General features: G+C 42.3%; 3 protein-coding genes across 3 annotated transcripts; 1 reads left to right on the top strand and 2 right to left on the bottom strand.

The window, feature by feature from the left end:
* Positions 1-7,260: 7,260 nt before the first annotated feature.
* On the bottom strand, positions 7,261-10,886 carry aldh7a1 (aldehyde dehydrogenase 7 family, member A1). Its single transcript, XM_085449877.1, has 2 exons — positions 10,813-10,886; positions 7,261-9,366 (listed from the first exon to the last, which is right to left on the bottom strand). Exon 2 carries the CDS (start codon positions 9,359-9,361, stop codon positions 7,733-7,735), a length of 1,629 nt encoding a protein of 542 aa, XP_085306003.1. The 5' UTR covers positions 9,362-9,366; positions 10,813-10,886; the 3' UTR covers positions 7,261-7,732.
* Positions 10,887-10,949: 63 nt separating this feature from the next.
* Positions 10,950-20,282, top strand: actl6a (actin-like 6A). The gene is made up of 14 exons (XM_085449878.1): positions 10,950-11,095; positions 13,935-14,011; positions 14,672-14,846; positions 16,743-16,843; positions 17,064-17,161; positions 17,301-17,395; positions 18,118-18,224; positions 18,386-18,475; positions 18,549-18,610; positions 18,763-18,877; positions 18,998-19,078; positions 19,207-19,302; positions 19,462-19,548; positions 19,642-20,282. Exons 1-14 carry the CDS (start codon positions 11,071-11,073, stop codon positions 19,720-19,722), a joined length of 1,290 nt encoding a protein of 429 aa, XP_085306004.1. The 5' UTR covers positions 10,950-11,070; the 3' UTR covers positions 19,723-20,282.
* Positions 19,831-23,467, bottom strand: mrpl47 (mitochondrial ribosomal protein L47). Its single transcript, XM_085449879.1, has 7 exons — positions 23,298-23,467; positions 22,541-22,689; positions 22,217-22,277; positions 22,040-22,136; positions 21,835-21,965; positions 20,707-20,802; positions 19,831-20,621 (listed from the first exon to the last, which is right to left on the bottom strand). Exons 1-7 carry the CDS (start codon positions 23,450-23,452, stop codon positions 20,510-20,512), a joined length of 801 nt encoding a protein of 266 aa, XP_085306005.1. The 5' UTR covers positions 23,453-23,467; the 3' UTR covers positions 19,831-20,509.
* Between the last annotated feature and the right edge of the window lie 50 nt (positions 23,468-23,517).

The raw sequence follows: 23,517 nt of genomic DNA on the forward strand, positions 1-23,517 counted from the left end.
ACAATGTCGTACTAAATTAGTTATAATTACGTCAATAATCTCGAGGAATCATTAACAACACTTTAACTAGCTCTAAAAATATCTATAATGACTCGTACACCCTACGGGCGAAATGGTACCGTCTGGCAGCTCCCTCTACAAAAAGGAACCGAATGGGATACAGGAAACAAATATTAGACCTAAAAAGCCAGTCATTGTAGTGATTCAAACGACAGTCATCTAAGGTTTGCAAACTCCACCTTTGCCCTCTCATTCAAATACAAACTGAGTAAATAACGCAGACACTGCAGTAGAAGTGAAAGGTGAGGAGACTGCAGTGTTTTTAACAACTTCACGAATGTAGTCTGTCAACAGCAACAGTTGTGACCACATAGACTAGCGATGGCTGAGACGTGAAGGTACCTGCAGGTCTGCTGTAGAGCTTCGCACCGTGAAAGGCCAGACAAGAAATGAACCGATTAATCAAAATCAAAAATGAGTGGTAAGTGCAGCTCTAAAATGTGTATGACAAACATAGCTCGCTCTTCATCATCAAAGTAGCAGAAATATTTGTCTACTTTCTCTAGTCATCCTTTGGTTTCTTGACAGTTTAATGGATTTCGTTGCTTTACTATTCAGACAAATCTAATGAGTGAGTTAGAATTATAAATCTGTCTAAAACAAACTGAAATCCCTCAGGAGACAGCTGTGCCAAGTCTCACCCTGGCACACAGCAGTTGGCCTGCAGTGGGTTCATTGAAAACGATCTCTCTCCATTAGGACAGGATGAATATTTAATGGGGCCAATGAAAGGGAGCAGTGGGATAGGCTTTTCCATATCTCTGCACGAGCCATAATCAATGGAAAGGAGATGAAAGTTTTCCAGCGCCTGGTTTCCTTTCGGAGTTGCATGGGGGCAGATTAAGTCTAATTTAATTCATACACACAGCAGTAGTATGAGGATTAGGATTACCATGATAGCAGAGACATATGCCTTGGATGGTTTGCCATTAGTGCCAATGGGATTACATTTTCTTTATTTTACAGTGTTAATTTGCACAGCCTCGGAACAGGATATTATTCACAGTATGTTTTATTCATTAGCCTGTATTCATACATTAAAACCACACATTCTACAGCATTTAGCAAAATAGAAATTCGATCCGTAGGATGACACCTGCCAAAACCACAATCAATAATTTGCCCATGTGTTATAGAAAATACATCTTATCAGTCATAATAAAGATAATCAGAACATTTAAGTGGATTTAGTATTACTGTTTCATTTATAGCGTGCTTGTAAAGTTGTACTAACAAGTTTAAGCCAGCCGGTTTCACAGATGACATAATACTGGGTCACCCTTTAGCGTTTTGTCAGATCATGTCTGAAGTTATGCAAAAATAGACTCCTAATTGCACAAGGTAGAGCTAAATCATGCAGCCTGAACACCGCTACAGCTCAGCTCTAGTCATGTGCTACATTAGTCAACACTGAGTGCTGTCGTTTTTTTTGTTTTGCGTTTTTGTAGTGTTTTGGATCAGAGATTGGTTTTAAATGGAAGATAACTGCCTAAGAAGAAGTCAGCTTGTGTTCTCTCTGTATAGTGAGCAAAAAAGACTGAATTCATTAACCAGCTGAGAATCGCAGTCAGTGTGTCCAAAAGCACATCCTAGGCCAATCAGGTCCCTTGGTCCATTGCTTAGCAACCAGGAAGGAAGAAGCAGGGTTGGGTTGGGGGGAGCAAATTGACACTGTAAAAATAGAACATCAATAGCCTGGTGTGTGAAAAAAAGAAAGACACACATGTTGCCGAGGCTATAAATAGTTTCCTGGAGCCTGGAACAGGTATTGTGTACAGTAGCTTTGTTGTGTTGTTGTACATTTTTGCATTTATTCGAATTTAGCAACACAGCTCAAAGCATAGCAGTCATGCAAGTGAATAACATCATTTGAATTTTACGATGATTTTATGGCATAGGAGAAACAGCAAGAACTGACGTACCTGTATACTGCTGACTACAAGTCATCCCAAAACCATCAACAGGTCGGCACAATTTAGATTTTTCTGTTTGTCAGCGTGGATACAAAATTCTCAGCATGCTGTAATAATACATTTCAGCGTATTATCACTGACGTTTTTGGAAATCCATAAGGGGAGGGGGTTAGGGTTTGTTTTTCATTTTAGTTAATAAATAATAATAATATAAAATCACCAGGATAATATCTGATCTTTCTGCCTCATATCATAAATCTGTGTGCATATTGTTCAGGGGAATTCCAGTGATCTTTTCTCATATTACACCACCTTTATATATGACATTTTTAAACTGGGTAATGCATGTGTCTTGTGTAGAACAGTGTGCTCAAAAATAGATCTATCATATCCAATTCAGTTTCACAGGACTGCTCAATAATGACCCCAAAACGTGGGGGATCCGATCGAGTGGAGATAACGGGACGTCAATCCCCCACCTCCTAAATGTTGGGTTTTTTTTAATCCCGATGTTTCGATTTTAGGCCACATGCCATCACACCCCCATGTAATACTTTCACAGTATCAGAGGCAATTAAAATGTGTAGCAACAGTAAAAGGCTTTATCGGGGCCGTCTTATCCACCAGACATCTCCCGGGGAGGCAGGCCGTTGTCAGGGTAACCCTCACAAATGGCAACTGACGTCAAAAAGGTAGGAGAAATACCAGGGAGAGCCAGAGCTGCTATGCATAATGGATTATTGAAAAAAAGGCCCTCTTGAAGAGTGCAAAGTGACTTAAAATATGCGTGCCTTGCTGAGCTCACCAGTCCTGTCTGACTCTGTGTGATGAGGGAAATAGATGTTGGCAAATTCTGGGTTTACTTGCAGACTGCCACAGCTTAGCCTTCATTGGCTCTTGTTAAATTATGTATTTTGAGTAAAAGCTTGATGGAGAACAATCTCTGCATTTGGACACATAATGGTCTATATCCTGTCCTGTGACCTCTGTGTCATTTGTCAAAGTGCTGTGCCACTCCTCATTCCGTTATGTTTTGCTTCCAAAGAGCCAGGCTGCTTTCTGGAGCAGTGGGTCCAGGCTTCCCGAAGGTCTTTCAAACTTTTTCTTTGGACATTGTCTGCTTTGGGTGCAATACGTGGTGCAAAAACATGGCATATCTCAGCATAGTGTGCAGTGCGTTATTAAAAAAAATGTAGGAGACTGGCCTACAAAAACTATCTACAGCAGAGGATCAGTATGCGAATCAAATCTAGGAAAGACCTGACACATGATGCATTTGAGAGATGCATCTTATGTTCAAGTCTCACAAATGGTCTCAGAGGAAAGGTGTCTGTCAAGAGCCATTCTTAAGGAAGGGAAACAGGGAGAGGTGAAGGCTGAGGTTTGCCAAATTACACAAGAACTGGACAGAAAATCAGTAACAACAGGCTTCTGGAGTGAATCCTAATTCGAAAGTTTATGTTCAAATTGTTGTCAATATTTACAGAAGAGGTGAGGAGACACTGTGTCTTCAGCTCTGCCATGGTTTTGACGCTTCGGGGGTCTTGGCAATTGATGTCATTATGAACTCATAAAAATAACATGAAGGGTTTAGGTTCTTGTCTAATCTCAGTGCTATTCCTGGGCCATGAGAGTGTCACACAGCAGCAGCTTGGCGAAGAACCCTTCTGTGATCATGCCTCGCGTGTTGTGCTGGGAATCACACTCTCCTCGATCAACGACTGTGAAGTCATGTACTGCTGCTGTCCACATTGGTAGAGCAAAACAGAAGTATGGACATGTAATACAGAAGTGACACTGTGTCCATTTTGGAGAAGATAATACATCTATATGCATAGATCTGTGCGATGCCATTATTATGACATCATTGACTTTCTCACATAGAATAAAATCAGGTTTAATTTTTTTTTTTTGCCCACGAAGCTTTATGTCTCCAGCACACAACATTAAATTACAAGAAGAAAAATTTAGAGCAAAAGTGTTTTTCTATAATGTGAATATCCATGTTAAAATCAAATAAATGTACTAGTGTCCAAAAATTTATCTATTTGTTGAAAAGCCGCATATTTTTTGATGCTATATTTTCACTGTGGGTTTCAAAAGTACACAATTTCCACATTTATTAATCAAACGACACCCTCAATTACATTAAGGAAGAGCAACCCTTAATCTTTTGATTTAGGGAGAAGCTGCGGAGGAAATGTGCAAACAGAAGAAGTGAGAGTGTTTCGGTCCAGGGGAATCCCAGACACTTCTGTAAACCAGGGGTGCAACAAGCAGCACTAAGCATGAACCAACATGCTATGAGTTTCCAAAGAAGTCGATCACACATCAGTATTGGGGGAGTGAGGAATAACCTTGGTGTGCTAATACCACCCTTTGCAGAGGCCGCCAAACAGCTTCAACCCTCCAACGCCACATGATCATTAATTTATTACCACGAGCACACTATTTCTTTCCCTTTTTTTTTGACTTGACATTTTGGTGCACCACAGATTTTTAACATGAGATAAGATCTACAGTTCACCTCTGCACTGCCTCAAAACCAACTTTATACCAGGTACAAAGTCTGAGTTCACAACCTCACTAAACACCACAGTCACCAGCGTTTCCTCTATTACACTGCAAACACCAAAAGGTGAGTTAAGTGCCAGAAAAATATCTGAGTTTTAGTAAGGTTTATACTGCAGACTTTAGCCTTGGAAACATAATTTTTCTATGTAAAAAAATATTTAAATATTATATTAAAACAGTAGGAATATTCTCATTTGTACTTAAATGTATACAGTATTCCTGAGTAAGTACATTTTCCCTGGTAAATATAGAGGTTACTGCGCCAATACATCATTGCTGTGAATCAAAAAGCTTGACATTAAAAAAAAAAAAAGAATGAAAGCTTTTCTACCTTTTCCAGTGCAGATGAGGAGGGGAAGTGGCTGTTTCTGCATATGTCCTAAATGGCATGGATTATGAGTCGCACAGAGCGCCGTGGTTTCAGTTCTTCCTTTCAGCCGTGAGTGTAGATGCTGCCAGGAGGAGCAGCAAATGGAGAGCTAGAGGATGGAGAGCTACTGAGTGGGAGGGTGATGATATATGGGGGGGAGACAAAGGATAGCCGATGGAGTAATTTTTCTATTAAAGGGACAGAGTTGATTTCTTCAGTACTAGTTGAAGAAGGTAAATAAATAGAAATGAAAGAATAATCCCAGTTTTTTTTACTTTCCCACCAAAAAACTTGTTGCAGGTCCCTTGGCAGGTGGCCACACGTGTTTTCATACAGGGCTTCCTAGAAGAACAGCATAAACAAAATTGGCTCCAAAATACTCATCAACCTTTGACATGATTCTGACGCGCATCTTCAAACATGAGCATTTATAGTTTGAGACATCTGTGTGACTTCTTATTTTACCATTCCTGTATATGAAAACTTGTTTCTGTCACTGAAAAAAAACTTTTTTTTTTCCATTTGTGAGTCAAAATTTTGAGTTAATTTCTTAGAATTTCAATTTAAAAATATCCAACACAATAACTCAAAACTGAGAAAATTACTGCTTAATTGCTTTACCTGGTAAATTTTTTAAGATTTATTTTTAATGGCAGAAACGCGCTTCTATTCATACACAGCCTGTATATACTTGCTTATACACTGCCTCATGTCTACACCATTTTTGTAAATGATCCATTCCCACAGTAACACTTTTGTCCAGTATGTGCTTCCTTTCTGTAACGGTTTAGAATATTCTAAGACAAAAATGAAATGGGTCGATTCAACAGCATCCTTCTGAGATTGTGGTCCATTTTTACATAATAGCAGCAAATGCGTGACGTCTGTTCCACTAAATCTCACAGGTGCTCTAATGGATTGAGATCTGGTGACTTGAGGTCATTTGAGTACAGTGAACTCATTGTCATGTTCAAAAACCCAGTTTGAGATTACCCGAGCTTTGTGCCACAGCTCACTCTCCTGCTGGAAGCAGAAGACGGCTACACTGTGCTAATACAGGCGAGCTATTTCCTTTAGCAACCGCTGAGTGTTGTTGCTGATGGACACGGTCAGCAACAGCACTCAGGTAGGGTGTGGTTAAATGATGATCAGTTGGTACTGAGGGGTCCAAAGTGTGCCATAAAAACATCCCTCACACTATTAGAGTACCAGCAGACTGAAGCATTAATAGAAAGCACAGTGGATCCATGCTTTCATGTCATTCACCCCAACATCTGACCCCACCATCTGGATGTCACACAGAAGACTCATTGGACCAGCTAGCATCTTTCCAATATTCCGTTGCCAGTTATGGTGAGGCTGAGTTGTTACCTGTTCTTGCCGAGAGTAGCATCAGGTGTAGCATCAGGTGTAGCATCAGGGGTGCTGGTTGTTCAGAGATGCTCTTCTGCCTACCTTAGTGATATTTGAGTTGCTTCTTATTAGATTAAAACAGTCTGGCTCAGTCGCTCAAAATTACCTTTCTTCCCCATTCTGATGCTTGGATGTGTCTACATGCCTAAATAGAGCTGCTGCCTTGTGACTGTCTGATATTTGCATTAACGAGCAGTTCAACAGATGTCCCTTTGTTGTACCTAACAACGTGACAGTATTTAAACAGTGCTCAGAGCATATCATACCATGTCGACTGAATCATCGCAGTAATCAGCAGCTGCAAAGTTCCATAAAATTAAACCATGTCAAATATAATAAATATGTACGCTGCTTGTTTATATATGATTTTTATCTTCTCGTCCCTATGTGTACATCTTAACTAAAATCCAGGATTGTAATTCTAAAAAAAATAAGATGGAGCAGAGCTCAACTAAAAACTTTCATTTTCAAAGTCAGTCACATTAAAATGCAACAGGCTAATAACTTTGATCATCTCTTTCCAACTTTTTCACAAAACCTGGCCTTTATTGGACATTACACTGATGTGTACCTGCAGAGAGATTTTCCCAGTCACCTTTTCGCCCAGCGTGGGAAAAATGCACCGACAACGCTTTTTCCACTGAAGAACAATTTCATGGTTGTTTATTATAAACCAAAGAGCCAAAAAGGCACTGACCTGGCCTCTAACCCCCCATCCAAATCTAACTGAGCGTCTGTGTTCCAGGACAGGCCCAAGTCACGGGAGTAACTTCCTTGTCAGTGCATGTCGAACATGGAAATTATTACAGCACACATTATTTGTTTAAAGAAGAAGATATATGTTCATGATCCAAATTTTACTGGGATTTGACTATTGCACTTGGGTTCTCTCAGTGAAAGCATTAAAATACGAAATATCCACAGACAGTACACATGTCAACCCATTGCCTTTTATTGTTGTTTGGTTGCCTGGAAAATACTGTGTATTATAGAAATTACAGTATATTCATGTGTTAACTGGGTGCAAAACAGCCAGTGTTGACTACGCAACATTTCTGTTAATGGTGAACTGCAACGATCGACACATTTACAACTTTGTCTAGTTTTTCTTCCAAAATGTAACGATTGTAATTGATCGATTAGCCAAACTTCATTAAGTGCTTGTAGAAAGGTGCACACATTTGGGGGAAAATTTAACCTTGAACAAAAACTCCTGATACTGTTTTAAATCCAGAATATTTTTAAACTACATTCATACAGATACACTTATCCTATGTGACTGAGACAGATCTAAACACAAGCTGACCTTTCTGAATGCAAATGCATTACCATGCATTTCACTTGGCCATTCAAACTATTTAGTGTTGTCCTCGGGGCTCATCGACGCTTAAAGCCGGCTGGCTCACTCAAACTTGATTCCCTGGGCCAGAGGAAGATCCTTGCTGTAATTGATTGTGCATGTCGAGCGCCTCATGTACTGCTTCCATGAATCACTGCCTGACTCTCTTCCACCGCCTGTATGTTTCTCCCCACCAAAAGCTCCTCCGATCTCTGCTCCGCTCGTGGGAATGTTGACATTTACGATGCCACAATCTGACCCTCTGGGGCCAAGCCAACGGAAAACCCGGCCTAGATCTTTGGTAAAGATGCTGCTGGACAGACCCTGCTTCACCTCATTGTTCCAGGCAAATGCCTCCTCCTCTGTCTTGAACTTCAGGACATACAGGATGGGGACAAAGGTTTCGGTGTGGACAATAGAGGCATCATGAGCCAGTCCTGTAATGATGGTGGGCTCCACATAATTTCCAGGACGGTCCATCACCTTTCCTCCACACACCACAGTGCCGCCCTGCTGCTTTGCCTGCTCGATGGCAGCCAGGTACTGCTCGACAGCTTGCTTGGTGTGCAGAGGACCATAGAGGGTGCTGGGGTCCCAGGGGTCTCCGATGCGGACTTGTTTATAGGCCTTGGCGAGGCTTTCAACCACTGTGTCATGAACGCTCTCGTGCAGCATCAACCTCCTGGTTGTGGTGCAGCGCTGGCCAGCGGTTCCGACGGAAGCGAAGACGGCAGAGGGCACCACGAGATTCAGGTCAGCATCTTCAAACACGATAATGGCGTTGTTGCCACCGAGCTCCAGCAGCTTGCGCCCAAACCTTTCTTGCACCATCATGGCCACCATCTTGCCAACATAAGTGCTGCCAGTAAAGGACAACAGATCCACACGCTCATCCTTTGCCATGGCCGTGCCGATATCTGCTCCGCCACAGGTCATGGAGCAGATTGAGCCAGGGAGATTGTTCTGCTCCAGCACCTCAGCCACGATCTTGGTAACTGCAACACTTGTGAGAGGAGTGGTCGGAGCTCCTTTCCAGAGGCAGACGTTGCCGCAGGTCAGAGCGATGGCGTTGTTCCAGCCGTAGACAGCTACGGGGAAGTTGAAGGCGGTGATAATGCCGACCAGGCCGACTGGGTTCCACTGTTCAATGAGGGCGTGACCCGGTCTCTCTGAAGGCAGGATGGGCCCGCCGATCATTCTAGACAGACCAACTGCATAATCACAGACGTCAACGTACTCCTGAACTTCACCAACTCCCTCAACATAGATTTTGCCCATTTCCAGTGACACCAGACTTCCAAGTACTTTAATCTTTTTTCTCAATGCATCCCCAATCTGTCTCACAATCTCCGCTCTTTTAGGAGCGGGAATGTCTGCCCACAACTTCCAAGCCTCCTTCGTCTTCTGAACAGTCTCTTCATACTCCGCCAAAGTAGCCTGGGTAACTCTGGCAATCGGCTCATTGTTGGCAGGGCAGTATGACGTGATAACCTCCCCACTACCTCCCCAGCTACCGTTGTAAACACCTGGGTTGTCCTCAGACAAACCCAGCTCTTTGAGCCACGCGTATTTGGGCTGGTTGATCAGGAGACTTGACATAGCTGCTGACTGCTGGCACTGGGCAAGTGCAAATTTACTTCTTAAGAGGAGCCTGCTGTGCCGAGCAAGGGTCAGTGTGGTGCAGCGCTGCATGAATGCTGGAAGGAAGCAAAGTTAAAAATTTATTTTGCACTAAAGAGAATTCATAAATAATTATTGACATTTCAGCTTTAAAGTGAAAAAAGGAATGAAAACTACATTCTAGACCTAAAAGAGATGTCTTAAATCCTCCATACAACAATGGAGCTTAAAGTTATATAAAGGCAGCAAAAAACCTAAACTACATTTGAAAGGCTGAAAAGACCCAAAAAGGTTTGATATTTTTCCCCTACAGGGTGATGAGCCGCCAGCTTCACTGCAACATTTAACATTTGGCTTTAAATATTTAGATCTAATAAAATGAGCTATTTTTCATAACTTTCCACAAAAATAAAAATGTGAACATAATGTAGGTCTTGTAATGCAAGACGTTATTATTAACGAAGCGACCTTCAGCTGCTCCCTGTATTCACAAAGGGTCACCACAGCAGGCAGTGCTGGCTGTCGGATTTTTGTAAAGAGTGGCCTTTCTGACGAAGTCTCAGAGAGACTCTGTTAGGTGAATGTGTAACCCACCGGACTGTGTTGACTTTGTTACTACAACTAATTCAACTCATTAATTAATCTATAAATCAACCAATGAACCTATAGCTAACATTAAGGCAAAAAAAATTAACAAGTGCTAAGTTTCATACTCTTTAAAAAGTAAACATAATCTTATTGATGTGTCATTATTAGCCAAAGGAACATTTTGATGATACCACCTTGAAACAACAGAGCTATCTCCAATTTTCTGATGTTTCTGATGGATGGAAAAAAAAAAAAAGCAAATTGATTTAAATTAATCAATAACAAAAATACATGCTTTTTATCGCACAACCAGTGTTACTGTCTTGGTCTAATATTGCAGGTTGTTAACAAACAAGAGCCAACTGGGCCTCATAAGTAATCCATAAAAAGATAAAACTTTCAAAGATATATTCATATTAACTTTGAATTAATAACATGGTAAACATCACTATTGCGACATGTATGAACCTACATATTACATAAAAAGTGTATTTTAGTAATTAGAAATCGAGAAGAGGCACAGTTATATAAACACCTTTCCTGAGGCTACTCTGCTACTGTCCAGCAAGTTCCTTAACCATTTCCACCGTGCGCTTGCGCAATTAACCCAACACCGGACAAACACGAGGCTGGAAAACTTGGATTGAGCTGCAAAAGCTGGACAATGATGACGCATAACGTGTAATCTCAGGATTGCATTTCCGATTTTCTAATATAAGCGTGTCCGTACAACAGCGCTGCTGCTTTTTCAGCGTGGACATGCTCGCTTAGAACAGTCAATGTTTTGAGTCTGACCGTGACCGTGACTCAAGGTCCTCCACTTTTCATTCACCAACACCAGCGTGTACTCATCAAGTCTGCACGTGCACGATCCGTGCATCGATTTTTAATCTTTAAAGTTACATTTGAGACACTTATGACGAGTTTTAACTCACGTCGATATGAAATTCTCAGGGCCACGTCCACTCCAAAGCATGGAAGTACTCGCAGTCACTTCCGACTATCACCGTGGAAACGGAAGTACTGAGAATTGCTGCTCTCTGATTGGACAGCTGTCTCGAAGCACTGTGGAGCCCGCTTTGTTGGACTGATGCATGCTAGCAGATTTCCTTTGTTGTGATTAATCGCTTTGTGGTTGTGTTTCTCCTGTAATAACATATATTGTTAAAGTTACTGTCGTTATAACTTAGAGGATGAGTGGTGGAGTGTACGGTGGTGGTGAGTATGATAATATGCTGATTTTATACACAACTGTCGTCCACGTTGTCCCTGGTTGGAGCTAGCCAGCTTTGTAGCTAGTTAGCTCGTTATGCTAGCTATGCTAAAGTTCTGCTTCGTAGTTGGTCAGCGATATAGTCTTGTGTCCATTTTAATTCTCATGTGTTTAGGGCTGTTCAAATATATAGATATCACAGGTGCTTAGTCGTGCAGACGTGAAGTGTTATACAAGTCACTCAGCCGGTGTCGTCTAGCTAGCAAGGAAATGAATGAAAATGGGCTTGCCGAGCTCACGAACAAATACCGTTTATGTTATGTAACGGTAAAAATAACGGTAGTTATGACGATACCGAGGCTCTCATCGCGATAAACCCAATACAAAGACCCTGCAAAGACATACTGATGACCCATCCTGTCGTTCCTGTGTTTTACAGAGAATAACTTCATAGTTCCTCCGGGTAGCCGGTGTCAGTTGTTATAAACGTGTAGGTACCGAATAGACCTTTTCATTAGTGACGCATGCGGCTTATAGTAAGATGCTTAGAAAGGATTCAAGGAGCTAATAAGACAATACAATAAATAATATTATAAGTAGAGTGCAACAAGCTGAGTACCAGTATAGAGTGTGGGTATAAATATAGGTGTAAATAAATACTTTAGCAGCAAAGGGCATGATGACCAGCATTGATAAAGTGACACTGTCAGTAGTGGTTAAGGTGCTACAATAACAGTTCTTGTCCATTATGCATGGAGAAGTTTCCCAGCTTCTGGAATGAAGCTGTTTCTCAGTCTGCTGGTTTTGTATTTAATGCTCCTCAGCCTCCTGCCTGAGGGGACAAAGAATGTATGTGCTGGGTGAGTGGGGTCCTTCATTCATCTGGAGGTGTATATGTCTGTGACGGTTGGGAGGCTGCCTCCGACAACTCTCTGTGCAGCCTTCACCACCCTCTGTAGAGCTTTCCTCTCTGCCACAGTGCAGTTTCTGTGCCACACGTTGATGCCAGAGCACAGAACATTTTCCACCGCACATCTGTAGAAGGAGATGAGGACTGAGCTCTCCATTCCCGCACGCTTCAACCTCCTCAGGAAGTAGAGGCTCTGGTGAGCCTTCCTGATCAGGCTGGAAGTGTTTTTTTTCAAGGTGAGGTTGCTATCCAGGTACGTACCCAGGTACTTGTAGCTGGGTACTACTTCGACTGCAGATCCTCCACCGTGCAGGGGTGTGTGTCTTCCCCTCCTGAAATCCACAACCATCTCCTTCGTCTTCTTCTCATTTAAGCAGAGATTGTTTTTCCTGCAAAAGTCCTCCAAGTGTTCCACCTCCTTCCTGTAGCTGGTCTCATCATTGTTTGTGATGCAACCAGCCACAGCTGTGTCGTCCTCAAACTTTATAATAACACAGCTTGGATGGATGGGTGAGCAGTCATATGTAAGCAGCGTGAACAGGAGGGGACTTAGCACACAGCCCTGAGGGGAGCCAGTGCTGAGGACTCTGGAAGATGAGGAGACGTTGTGGATCCTCACAGACTGCGGTCTGTTGGTCAGGAAGTCCAGGACCCAGTTACAAAGAGAGGAGCTCAGTCCCAGGGTCAGTAATTTGTCAACAAGTGTCTGCGGGATAATTGTATTGCAAGCGGAGAAGAAGTCCATGAAGAGCAAACAGACGTAGGAATTCTTCTGCTCCAGGTGGGTGAGGGTGGTGTGAACCACAGAAGAGATGGCATCTTCTGTGGATCGATTCTTCCGGTAGGCGTACTGGTGTGGGTCTGAAGTGACTCTGATGGTGGCTTTGATGTGGGCCATAATCAGCCTCTCAAAGCATTTCGTGACGATCGGCATGATGGCTACTGGCTGTCACAGCAGAGCTCTTGGGGACTGGGATGATGGTGGCAGTCTTCATACAGGTGGGGACAGCTGCCTGGGTGAGGGAGGAGAAAAGAACAGAAACAACAACAAACAACGCACATGCACGCATATACACATATAAGTAATATAATTTGTATTTGATACCTCACTTTATAGATAGCTTCAATGTATTTAACCTCTTAGGACCTGGCGTCCACATATGAAGACATCACATTTTGGGTTATTTAGACCAAAATACTCAATTTTGCTCTACAAGGGCCTGAAATCCACTCATGAGGACATTATACTGCTACTGTTCTGTCGAAATTTTAAACAAATATCCTCATATATGGTTCTCATTTTTCTTAGAAACAAAAAATCAGGTAAAAATTTTTTTTAGTAATTTATATATATTTTTTACATTCATTGGATCCCAATCAGCCCAAATATCAAAGAGAAATCAAAAATGCATGCCGTGGAAGAGTTCGGGTCTTAGGAGGTTAATGATTATTTAAGATTGATACAGCATAGTATTGCGATGTTTTGCGTGGGGATATTGTATCGATCCAGTGACACTAAATATAAATCTTTTATTAAATAAATTAAAATATTCTGGGAATACTATCAATAAGGAGGCACATCTCACCTTGTTGGTGGCAACCTTTCTGCAAACAGTTGCAGTCTGATGTGCATTGACTGCAATCACTCTGGGAGAGATTGTTGAACGTCTCAAATAATTTGCTGTCTAATTTATCAATAAGTTCTTTACAAAGACCCATGTTTTTTTTTACAGATTTTATGAAGGCTGCATGGCTGGGAGCTTGATGTTATAAACCTGTGGCAGTGAAAATGCATGAACTCAAAGATTAAGATGTGTAGCCCAATACTTTTGCCCGCATTGTGTACAAATTACAGGAATAAAATGTTCCCCCATATTTTGTGCATAACTTCATTCGAAAAATGTTCAATCGCAGCCCTTCCCTTATTTCTGCAGATGAGGTGGGAGCATTGGTGTTTGACATTGGCTCTTATTCTGTAAGAGCTGGCTACGCAGGAGAAGACTGTCCCAAGGTAAGTGGCTCACTCGAATGACCTTATTAACAACGTGTCTTTTCTTCCTCTGTGCATCTTCAACATCCCTCTGGGGGAACGGCAATGATGAGAAATCAGGGTTGGAGTCACCTTGGAGGCAGGAGGCATAAATTGAGTTCAGATTATTCCAGAATACTTCCTTTTTCTGTTTCCTCTGGTTTACGTGCAAGTCCTGAGGGATAAAATGAATCTTGTGTGAATAAATGTAAGACATTACAGATGGACACTAATCGCCTATCAGCAGATTATATGCAAGCACAAATTCTACCATTTAAAAGATGTTTTTTCTTTCTGCTTTTGACATAACCCTCTTCTTCTGAAAATCCTCTCAGCATTTAGCTAGACACTGTAAATACAGTTTTTGCATAATAAACTGGTCAAAAACGGCCAGATTCAAATCAGGTACTTTTGAAAATTTCCCAACTGTTTGTCTTCATAATTCAGGAGGGATTGCATCACATTATGGCACCTCAGTGTTCCACAAAAATGTCAATTCATTCACTCACTGCAAAGGAGGATGACTAACTTTGTGAAAGGAGTTTTTGTGAATTTCTGTTGTTATGCTGGTCCGAAATCAGGCTCTTGCAAACAGCCTTAACCTGTAATTTGGTGTGTTTTGTTTCTTTTGTCCCATCTCAGGCGGACTTTCCCACAGTAATAGGTGTGACTCTTGACCGAGAGGATGGCAGCACACCCATGGAGACTGATGGTGACAAGGGCAAGCAGAGCGGCACCACCTACTATATTGATACCAATCAGCTGAGGGTACCCAGAGAGAACATGGAGGTCATGTCTCCGCTCAAGAATGGCATGAGTAAGCGTTTAGTCCAAGTGATTGGAGAATAGGACTTTTTTCACCTGTACATAAAAGACTGGCCTTGATCTTTTCATATGTATGTTGTAAAAAAGGATTTAAATAAATGGGAAGAAGAGCTGTTGGAAAACACGGAACAGGTTTTGATCTCTGATGCAAATGTGAATGTGTATAATCTGGCCTGCTTGATCCAAATCCATAATTAGTCTGTTTTGGTCTGACAACGACTTCATTGGCGAGCTCGTTAAACCCTGGCTGACGTGTATATATATATATGACTGGAGCGCATCATGAATATTAATGAGATTATTTGAAGCTCAAGGCAGCTCATCAGCATCAGCTGTGGTGTGCAGTGTTCTCCTGATGGAAGCCAAGCCCTCTGCAATCTGTGGTTTACTGCAGTGTCTGTGTCATAACGGGGCATGTGCGGAATAACCCAAACTGTGTTTGGGCTTATTTTGAAAAACTTGGGATTTCAGTTTAACGGTCACCAACCAGGGCTGTTGCTGCTGCTGTTGGTCTGGTTCCCCAGTGAGCAGCAGGGCTGTAAATGAACTAAACTGGTTTAAAAAAGACTAAATTGGTGATTTGGCTCTTCTGCGATGGTGTTTGTATGCTGGAGCGGACTAAGCTTTAGAGGTTCGTTTTTATGTTCTGGTCAGCTGAACAGTTTTCTTTCCTTATTAGAAATTTCAGATATTTGCAGTTTATGGTTGTTCACGTCATCGACTGATCTTTTGATTGTTCTTTGGGTGAAACAATTATTCATTTGCCCTAAATGCCCTTTACTTAGTTTTCAGATTTACTTACTTGAACATTTATTAGTATCAGAAGTGACATAAAGTTACTGTTAGTTTTTTTTTCATATAATTCATTTAACTAAGCCATTTCAGGCTCTAACATCGCAGCAGTTTGCTTCTATATTTGGGTTTTGGACTGTTGGACAACTAAAAATTGTAATGGCCATGTTTGTTTGTAGTGGCTTGATTCACAGATAATAAATGGCTTTTGCCAGTTAAAGTATTAAGTGATTGCAGTCCACTGATGGTGTTGACACTTTTTAAAGCATTTACCCAAAGTATTAGTGATGGCAAGTGCCCCAGTGCACTGACCTAGCTGCTGATGCTCATCAGAATCTGGTCCACTGGAGTTTCTCAGGCTATTTAGAGATGAGTGTGACACAAATCTTAATTGCAGCAGAAGAGCACAGTGGGACCAGAGTCTCCCTTAGAGGGCTAACCTGGAAAAATGGTGCCTGGTGCTCAAATTATTATCTAAAAAAAATTATAATTGCTCCAATTTCTCCACCATCTGACCCAACACACATGATAGTGTTGATGAAGGGGCTTTTTGAGGTCTGTATCCACAGAGACTGCAAAGCCTTAGCATGACAACGTTGCTGTTATTTGCTTATGGTAAATGGTCTGTATTTGTATAGTGCTTTACTTAGTCCCTATGGACCCCAAAGCGCTTCACACTACACCCAGTCATCCACCCATTCACACACACATTCACACACTGGTGATGGCACAGGCACCCTGGGGCGCACTGACAGAGGCGAGGCTGCCGGACACTGGCGCCACCAGCCCCTCTGACCAGGCAACGGGTGAAGTGTCTTGCCCAAGGACACAACGACCGAGACTGCCCGATTACAAGACGAACTGCCAACTCTTGAGCCACGATTGATATTCACGTCTTTTAATTTAAACTAGTAAATGTTAACAAAAAGCTGCAGCTCTTCATATGAAATGTAAATGGTTTTGGCTACCTTATTCTATGCACAAGTGATTGCTTTGTCATATGTTTTAATGTAGGTACGGTGACATAAAAAAAGATTTCAGAGGTGTTTGGCAGTTACCAGGCCCTTCATTTGTTTTCTCTTAACTCTGCCTCTAGTTGAGGACTGGGACAGTTTCCAGGCTATTCTGGATCACACGTACAAGATGCACTTCAAGTCTGAACCCAGCCTGCACCCCGTGCTCATGTCAGAGGCGTCGGTGAGTTAACTTTTGAGTCTCAAAAAATTAATCGGTTTGATTTGCTGCTCTGTTTAAAAATAAATATGTGACACATTGATGTTAACATCTGAGCTATTTGAGCTCAGCGCCATGTGAAGAGTGTGTTTCCTGTCCTTGCCCTCATCACCATCTGCAGGTATCTGTGTGTATCTGGCAGTGATTTGTTGTAAGTGGGCTAACTTCTGTTCTGTGTTTGCAGTGGAACACACGAGCAAAGAGAGAGAAACTAACAGAGCTGATGTTTGAGCATTACAACATTCCTGCCTTCTTCCTTTGCAAGTCAGCCGTGCTCTCTGCGTATCCTTTACTGTTTCACGTCATCCAGGACGGACACTAAAGCAGTGCGTTCAGTTAATCATCACAGACAGCTCTGATGAAATTTCATGCCATCTGCTGGACTTTAAACCACATATTTCTTTAACTTTAAACATACAAGCTTTGCCAATGGGCGGTCTACAGGCCTGGTTCTAGACAGTGGTGCAACACACACTACTGCAATTCCAGTGCACGACGGCTATGTTCTGCAGCAAGGTGAGAAGCTATTGTAACATACACATCATAAAATCATAAAGGGACTGCAGTTTGACCAGAAGAGCTCAGCTTGCTGTGATGAGCCAATCCCAGCTGCCGTAACGCAGGAGGCGGGTACACCTTGGACAAGTTACCAGCCTGTCGCAGGGCTGATGGATGGACCGTTAACATAACATGCATGTTTTTGAACTGTGGGAGATTATTTTGCAAAGGTATCGTGAGACTGGGAGCAGGATTTACTGTGAACGTTTCTGATTGGTCAAGTACTTGCCCCCCTCCTCCTTTGGGCTCCTTCCTTCAGGGATTGCTGCAGCGGATCGTGTGTCCATCTAACGTTTTCCTAAGCAGCATTGTTTTCTGTCACAGCAGCACTCTGCGTGTCCTCTTTCACTACATCCACAAAAATTTTCTGTGGCCTTTTTTGTTTACTGTCTTTCTAAAGATAAATGAAGAACAGGATATCTGACAAATAGAAAAGCAAAGTCAGGTTTTATTCATTAGTTAATAAGACCAGATTTATTAATTATGCTGAGGACAAAATCCAGCAGGAATGGGAGTGATCCATTCAGGGTCACTGTTACTGTGCAGTCTTTGTAGAAAATGATAAATGGGGTGTTACTGAAGTCACATTACGGTCTTTGAGTGCTTTTAAATGATATGTGTTACGGTGCCTACAAAGTTACCGTGTCATTGAAGTTGCGTTACTCTTTCACTCTCAACAGGCATCGTCAAGTCGCCCCTGGCTGGAGACTTCATGAGCATGCAGTGCAGGGAGCTGTTTCAGGAGCTAAATGTGGAGATAATCCCTCCCTACATGATTGCATCGAAGGTACGATCTGTGGGAGTGATTGTTTCATTTGATGAATGTTAAATGATTAACTTTGCTCAACATTTACCACGCATGGCTTTTCTACACATCATTGCCACATTACTGGGTTCAAGCCCTTATTGCCATGAGTCTAACCACAGTGGGGGGGTTTGTCCATACAGGATCCAGTGCGGGAGGGAGCCCAAGCCAGTTGGAAGAAAAAGGAGAAACTACCTCAAGTCACCCGCTCTTGGCACAATTACATGTGTAATGTAAGCAGCAAACTCGGCAGCACAGTAATAATAATTACATGTTTGGTAATGAAAGTGTGTCTTTTTCTTCCAGTGTGTAATCCAGGACTTCCAGGCATCAGTGCTGCAGGTGTCAGACTCTCCATATGATGAACAGTGAGAGTGGTTTGATCCTGTACTTCAGTTTAACAGATTCACTCTAACGCTGTACTAGAAAAAGAGTCACATTAGAACCAGAGATGTTTACTCACACATAGATCGATATGATACATTTCAGTACTTTCCCCCCCTTTTCTTTTGTTCATCAGGGTTGCTGCCCAGATGCCCACAGTGCACTATGAGCTGCCCAATGGCTACAACTGTGACTTTGGAGCAGAGAGGCTGAAGATCCCAGAGGGGCTGTTTGACCCCTCCAATGCTAAGGTGAGTTTTACTCAGCAGGTCCCGGATGAATGAACGGCGCTGGTGATTAAATGTATATTGCTCTGAGGTGGTCAAATGTTTTTATTTATGAATGTAACATTTGTGTTTGATCGCTTTTAGGGACTGTCTGGGAACACCATGCTAGGAGTTGGCCACGTCGTGACAACAAGTGTGGGAATGTGCGACATCGACATCCGGCCTGTAAGCACCTCGTTCAACTGGATTTTCTTTTCAGAAACACCGTTTTATGTAATCTGAGTAGTTTTTGTGCTTCGTATCTGTGCCTAAACCCTACAACCCCACTTACTGACCTGTGACTGTTATCCAAGGGTCTGTATGGCAGTGTGGTGGTGACTGGTGGAAACACGCTCATTCAGGGCTTCACTGACCGACTGAACAGAGAACTCTCCCAGAAAACCCCTCCGGTGAGTATCAGCCAGTGCCAGCATGTCACTAAATATGTTTTTATCAGTACCATCTTTAGCTTTAGTCAGTGATGTACTGCAATGTTTGTCTTTCCATTTTAAATTTGCTACATTTTGTTCATCATTTTTTGAGAGATCTTTAATCGCGTGCTTTTGCAGAGTATGAGGTTGAAGCTGATAGCAAACAGCACTACAGTGGAGCGCCGGTTCAGCGCCTGGATAGGAGGCTCCATCCTGGCATCTCTGGTAAGGACACACAAAATGACTTCATGTCTGTACCACATTAAAGGCACTAAAGTGTTTTCAGAGTCTTTTAAACATTTTTCTTGCATCCTCCAGGGAACCTTCCAGCAGATGTGGATCTCCAAACAGGAGTATGAGGAGGGAGGAAAGCAGTGCGTGGACAGGAAGTGCCCTTGATTTGACCCCCGATCCTCATCGTCTTTTTCACTGCAAGCTCAACGTCGTGAATGGTTCCCCCCTCTGACCCAGACTCAGGAACACCTCGCTGTTTTATTTTTGTACGACTTGTTTTTAAAACAGAGTTTGTCCATACACCTGTCTGGGATTTGCTGTAGAAAACAAACATCTGCAATTTCAGCTCCTCTGAGAGCTCCCTGAAAGTCGGCCGGTTGCCTTATCTGTAAGTTGTTGGTGGGAACCTCGAATCAAAAAGTCAAGTTTCTGATCAAAACGACAGAGTACAGAAGCCAAAATGATTTGTGCAGAATGCTGATATGGTAAACTTGGGATGATTAGGATGTATTTGGAAAAACAACCTGTTAGTTTGACGTGAATATCGTCTCGTTCATGAACCTTTTTTTTCTTCCTATGTAGCAGGTCAAGTCGTCACAGGTAAAGGCCAGTCCGTTCCTACCTGTGCTTACTGGTATTAACTCAAATCTGTATTTAATTTTCAGTCTTGCTTGTCATTGGCTTCATGTGGTCTTTTACAAATAAAGTTGTTTTTTTTTTAATGATTAACTGAGTGCTGTAGTCTCAATAGCCCACTGGTTACTTCAGTTCTGAGGGTTTTCATACAGGAGCGTAAAGAACACCGGAGTCGGGGTCAAATAGAGAGAGCGGCACACTTTAGAGCCATCTTACATAATTTATCTTTGAGATCACATGAAAGGTGGTCATACAACAGTTTCAGTCCATCCATGGCTATTTGATGAGCTGATTCACACTAGTCAGATCCACATTTTCAGGATGCAGGAGCTTTAATCTGGGGGAACCTCTCCTGTAACTTGGTGAGACGTCTCTTCTTTAAGTTTTCATTCCTTGCCCTTTCCCGAAGGTAATTCTCAATACGCAGCCTGAAGGAGAAAGGAAGTAAAATCCTTTGTAAGAAAAGTATCACGTACTTAAAAATGTACATGATATTGCATACACTGGTCTTACCTTATATGTGGTTCAACAAACTTGGGTGTGTAGAACCTCTTGCGCTTGTATCGTCTGTTCATGTACCAGGGAATAGCATACTCTTTGAATCGATACCTGTGGAGGAAATAAATCAATGAGATTACAGGGCGTCCAATAAAAGTCTCAAATTAGCTTTGCCAAGGATGAATCGGTTCAGCTGCTCATTACCACAACTATGGACGGGTGCTTACGTGGTGCTTTTCTACTCTGAGAACTCGAAGCGCTTTAAGCCAATCGCATTGCGGCAAGGTTAAGATGAACGTGACGTGGTTGTTAGTGCCAGATTGGCTGCTCCAAGTAGTTCAAAACTGCTGAAAATTTGTCCAATGAGTGGCAGTTCTCTGTCCAAACAATAGCCTGGTGGTTTCAGGGGAGAACTGATAGGCTGTTTCAAGCCAATAGGAAGGAAACAGTAACTCAAATCACCACATGTTAGAACCAAGGCATACAGAAGAGCATATCTGAACACGCAATATGTCGAACCTAGGATCAGGTGGGCCACAGCAGCAGCAGACCGCATGGATTGCCGCTCCTGTCAGACAGGAAACTGAGGCTACAATTCACAAGGGCTCACCAGCACCGGGCAACAGAAGATTGGAAAAAGATTGTTTGGTCTGATGAGATTTCATTTCTGCTGCAACATTCAGACAATAGTCCAAATTTGGTATAAACAACATGAAATCCTGGATCCATCCTGCCTCGGATCAACAGTTCAGGCTGATGGTGGTGGTGGTATGATGTGTGGGGGCTATTTAAATGCCACAGCCTAGCTGAGTATAGTTGTTGATCATTTCATCCCTTTATAACAACAATATGCTGATCTTCTGATGACTGCTTCCAGCAGGATCAAGCAGCATATCGCAGAGCTGAAAGCAGCTTAAACTGGTTTCTTGGTAAATACTCTTTATTTTATTTTTCAATCCAAGAAAACACTGATAATATTTTTCAGGCTCAATCTGAGAATGAAATATGTGTAACAAAGCTTGGACCACATGTGTTTATATGGACCTACTATGTCCTGCAAACAGGCCGTTTCCCCATCACCATATGATAAAGGTATGACATATCTTTTTCCCATGTAGGTCTGATATGCAAGACTGCCCTCACCAGTACACATATCCAAATATGTTCCTCCTCCAGGCTCCTGGTCGGCCTTTCTCTTGTCCTGTTTGCAGCAGACGCAGTGCACTCTCTCTCTCCTTCGCCACCGTCTCTAGCCTGATCATGGACCGCTCAACCTGGGAGGGGAGAAAGCCTCATATAATCATTGGCACCTACATCGTGTCAGCTATCAGCTCAGCATGAGACGAACCTTTCTTAGTCTTTCTGGACTTGGCATCTGGACCCTCTGCCTTTTTGCTTCCTGTTCAAGTGTGAGCAGCATGTTCTTTTCTTTCAGCAGGACATACCTGAGACACAATCAGAGGGTTACACGCCGCTAAATGTTTTAAATGTTTCCACTGAGATGCTTCATTTCCACACAGCTCACCAGAGTTTGTGCAAGTCCTCGTTGCTCTTTGTTCTCAGTTGTTTGGCAGTCCACGGTGCGCCTAATAGTGCAAGAAGTTATAACAACCTCGTTAGTGCAATAGTAAAATGATCATGTCACTCTAAACTCACACATCTGACCACAAACAATTTGTTAAACAGTATTTACTATACTTTTTAACAAATTGTGCTGATAAATAGTGTTTAGCAGATTGTGTTTACACTGATCTACATTCAGGTGCAAATAAAATGAACATATTCAGGTTGATTCAAACTACAATCAAACCTGCAGACAATGTTCTCTTTGCGTGCTGTAATATTTTACCTGACTTCACATTGGCCTCTCCCCAGTTCTCAGGTGAATCAAAGAACTCCTCTAGTCCTCTCCTGCTGATGGTTGTGTGCAGAGCTCGATACTGACCTGGAGAGCTGATGGGATTGCTCCAGGATGGGGTGACAATGGGAGACTTCTCCCTGTTGAACATGAAGAAAGTGCACACAGTAAGCCTGATAACAAATGCCGAAGCAGGTAAATTATTTTTCCGCAATTAAAAAAACCCCCAAACAACAAAAACTGAATTCAGGGAATTCCATCTTGAAATTTAAGTGTTACATTTCAGCACTTTCTGGTTTAATCCCAGGCAGATATTTTTGGTGTTAAGCTCTTTAACGTCAAATAAGACTTTGGATCATTTGAAGTTCTTTGGAGCCTCTTCTGTCCTAAAACATCACTGACCTGTCAGTTGGTCTTTAGGCTGTGACTTACTTTTCACACGTATAGTTAACAGCTGTGTATTGATGGGACATAATGGAGACCCCACGATCACAGCAGTCAAAATCTCACTTCAGTCTTAAATACAGCCATAAAACCATAAATGTCCACTGAGTACATCAACATGGGAACTCGGGGTTTCTACCTCACCGTAATAAAGAAAACCTGTCTCTTTGACTTTGCTGTAAACAATCACTGGCATCTTTGCGCAAACAGGGACTGCTGAGCTGTTGACCGACAGCTTTGAATGTGTCGTTGTTAACCCACATTATTGTTCCGTTTTGGGGAATGCATTAAACTGATCTCTTACCTGAGAAGAGAAGTCTGGCATTTGGCCGAACTAACAGCGCCCTGTCGCGCGTTTGTCGCTGAGGATATCCTAAAGACATTTTGAAACTGCTTGCAAAGAGTCAAAACGCGTCCTGCGGATGAGGACGCCGCCATTTTTGATGTAGCGCTTCCCATATTACCCAGAATGCATTTTGTCTCTTTTTCTTAAAAAGAAAAAGAAAGAAAAAAGAAGAAAGATA

This window comes from Copadichromis virginalis, linkage group LG23, assembly GCF_057382275.1.
Source record: "Copadichromis virginalis isolate Kocher_CV1m ecotype Utaka linkage group LG23, C_Virginalis_male_GT1.1, whole genome shotgun sequence".
In the NCBI taxonomy this organism is placed as follows: Eukaryota; Metazoa; Chordata; class Actinopteri; order Cichliformes; family Cichlidae; genus Copadichromis; species Copadichromis virginalis.